Below are 2,319 nucleotides of genomic sequence, written 5' to 3'. Positions count from 1 at the left end.
AAAAATAAAATTAAAAAATTCTGCTTACTTCATTTCTAGGGTTTCCCACTCTGGTTTTTACTGTTCTAAATAATTCCTTATATGCCAAGCTCTTGGATGAGAACATTGCAGCTTTGATCTGTGCTATTTGCATGAAATCCTGGAATATTTTCATTATTCTAGAGACAGTGTATTCCTAATAACTGTATTTGGTCCTATCAGTACTTACTCTCTCCTGTGGCCCTCGTTGTCCTTGCTCCATTAGAAGTGACCCAATATGGTTTTTCTCACTTCTCAGAGCTCCCTCTTCTGTTGCTTTGGTGAAGTGCTGGGAAACTTGGCCTCCTTTGTCCTTTCCGTTGCCCATCCCATAACCCTTCCTTCCTTGGTCTCTTTTGTTGCTACACTGCTCAAACTGGATCCCATTTTAAGCAGTTTCTCCAGGATGTGAGGATCTCTCGCAAAGGGAGCTATGGCTCATTGATGTGACATTTCTCCTATCGTACACTGTTGTAAACCCCCTCGGAACTCACAGAGACCCTCTCCTATCAGCCCACTATTTCAAAGGGCAGAAGCTGTGCCATCCTGAACGAGCTACTACTCTACCTGGCTTTTCAGTTGATGCTTTGACTGCTTGAGAGTCCTTTTATCTTCAGGGTTGTCTGTTTTCTGTTCTTCTTTCCTGGATATTTCTCTTCTTTTACTCTGGTAATTAATGAAACTGCATAAAGTTTTTATAAATCTCTACAGTTTGCATACATTTTAATCCAGTGAATAGTATATAAAATAGCCAGGAGCTTAAATAAAATGAATATTAGAAGCTGTTAGAATAAGAGAAAAATGACAGAGGAAAACTGAAAGGGAGAACTGAAAGTGGGAAATTCCTCTGAGGCAGAAAGGACCATCCCTTATAAATAGCACAGACCATGAAGGAAGATCATTCTCACTGCAGCCTTTGGCAGCCTTTGCCTCATCGTGCAGGTAGCAGCCAACACCAGCCCAGCTTCCATCATGGCCAACAGGTGGACCCTCCACATTGCGTTCCTGCTGTGCTTCTCCACCACTGCCCTCTCCATCGACTACAAGCAGCTCCAGTTCCGACAAAGCACTAGCATTCGGACATGTCAGAAGCTCCTGAGGCAGCTGAATGGAAGGCTCAACCTCAGCTACAGGACGGACTTCAAGATCCCTATGGAGGTGATGCACCCGTCACAGATGGAGAAGAGTTACACTGCCTTTGCCATTCAAGTGATGCTCCAGAATGTCTTTCTTGTCTTCAGAAGCAATTTCTCCAGCACTGGGTGGAATGAGACTATTGTTGAAAGTCTCTTGGATGAACTACATCAACAGACAGAGCTTCTGGAGATAATACTAAAGGAAAAGCAAGAGGAAAGATTGACTTGGGTGACATCCACGACTACTTTAGGCTTGAAGAGCTATTACTGGAGGGTACAAAGGTACCTTAAAGACAAGAAGTACAACAGCTATGCCTGGATGGTGGTCCGAGCAGAAGTCTTCAGGAACTTTTCCATTATTCTAAGACTTAATAGAAACTTCCAGAACTGAAGACCTGTCAGCCAATGCCTCCAAGAGCAGGTGATGGTTGCAGGCAATCTTAAAACATTAGAGACTGACTCTGTGACTGGTAGTGAATCTACTGCATTTGAAAGGTCAAAGGAAAACACTGAATTTTTATTAATTTATAATTTAAATTATTTTCTACTCTTTATTTAAACTTTTAACCTCAAAAATAAAATATTTATAATACAAAAGTCAATAACTGCAATTTAATTTCTACTGATTTCTATAGTCGTCTGTGTTAATAATTGCTGGACACATTTTAGTTAAAGGGTTCTTTGTAAAGTACCCCTGAAAGAAAAAGTAGTGTAGTTTCTGGCTCCTGCATTGAAGAACTTAAAAATCAAAGGAAGACATGTGCATTGTACAAGGTAAGAGATAATTGGAAATCTAAAGCTTCCAGGGAAATGACTGTGACATTACCTGCTATGGGATTGATAAAGGAAATGACAAGCAGGTGGCTCTGAACCTGGGGTACCTTCTGCTTCTACTCTATTATTGGGCTCTGTGCTTATAAAGTTAGAACCTGCCTGGGCACTTGGAGTGGCCAAGAGTTACGTATCAGCTGCTTTATTTATCCCCAAAACCTTTGCTATCAGAGAAATGATCTGCTCCAGCAGGATTATTAAATGTGTATGTGCCTCCAGACCTACAGATGAGGAGCCTCTAAACACCATGACTCTTGCTAAATGTCTTTTATCTTGCTCCTCACAATTCTCAGGGAAGCTGAGGGTATCTGTTCCTTCTTTCCTCAACATCTGC

The 2,319-nt window shown here is 41.4% G+C and overlaps 1 protein-coding gene across 1 annotated transcript; it reads left to right on the top strand.

Moving 5' to 3' along the window:
* The first annotated feature begins 918 nt into the window (after positions 1-918).
* On the top strand, positions 919-1,756 carry Ifnb1 (interferon beta 1). The gene is given in 1 exon segment (NM_019127.2): positions 919-1,756. A coding segment is annotated over 1 exon segment (555 nt). The 5' UTR covers positions 919-990; the 3' UTR covers positions 1,546-1,756.
* The last annotated feature ends 563 nt before the right edge of the window (positions 1,757-2,319 follow it).

Source organism: Rattus norvegicus, chromosome 5, assembly GCF_021556685.1.
Source record: "Rattus norvegicus strain SHRSP/BbbUtx chromosome 5, alternate assembly SHRSP_T2T, whole genome shotgun sequence".
Lineage (NCBI taxonomy): Eukaryota > Metazoa > Chordata > Mammalia > Rodentia > Muridae > Rattus > Rattus norvegicus.
This window is presented reverse-complemented; position numbering and strand designations above follow the sequence as displayed.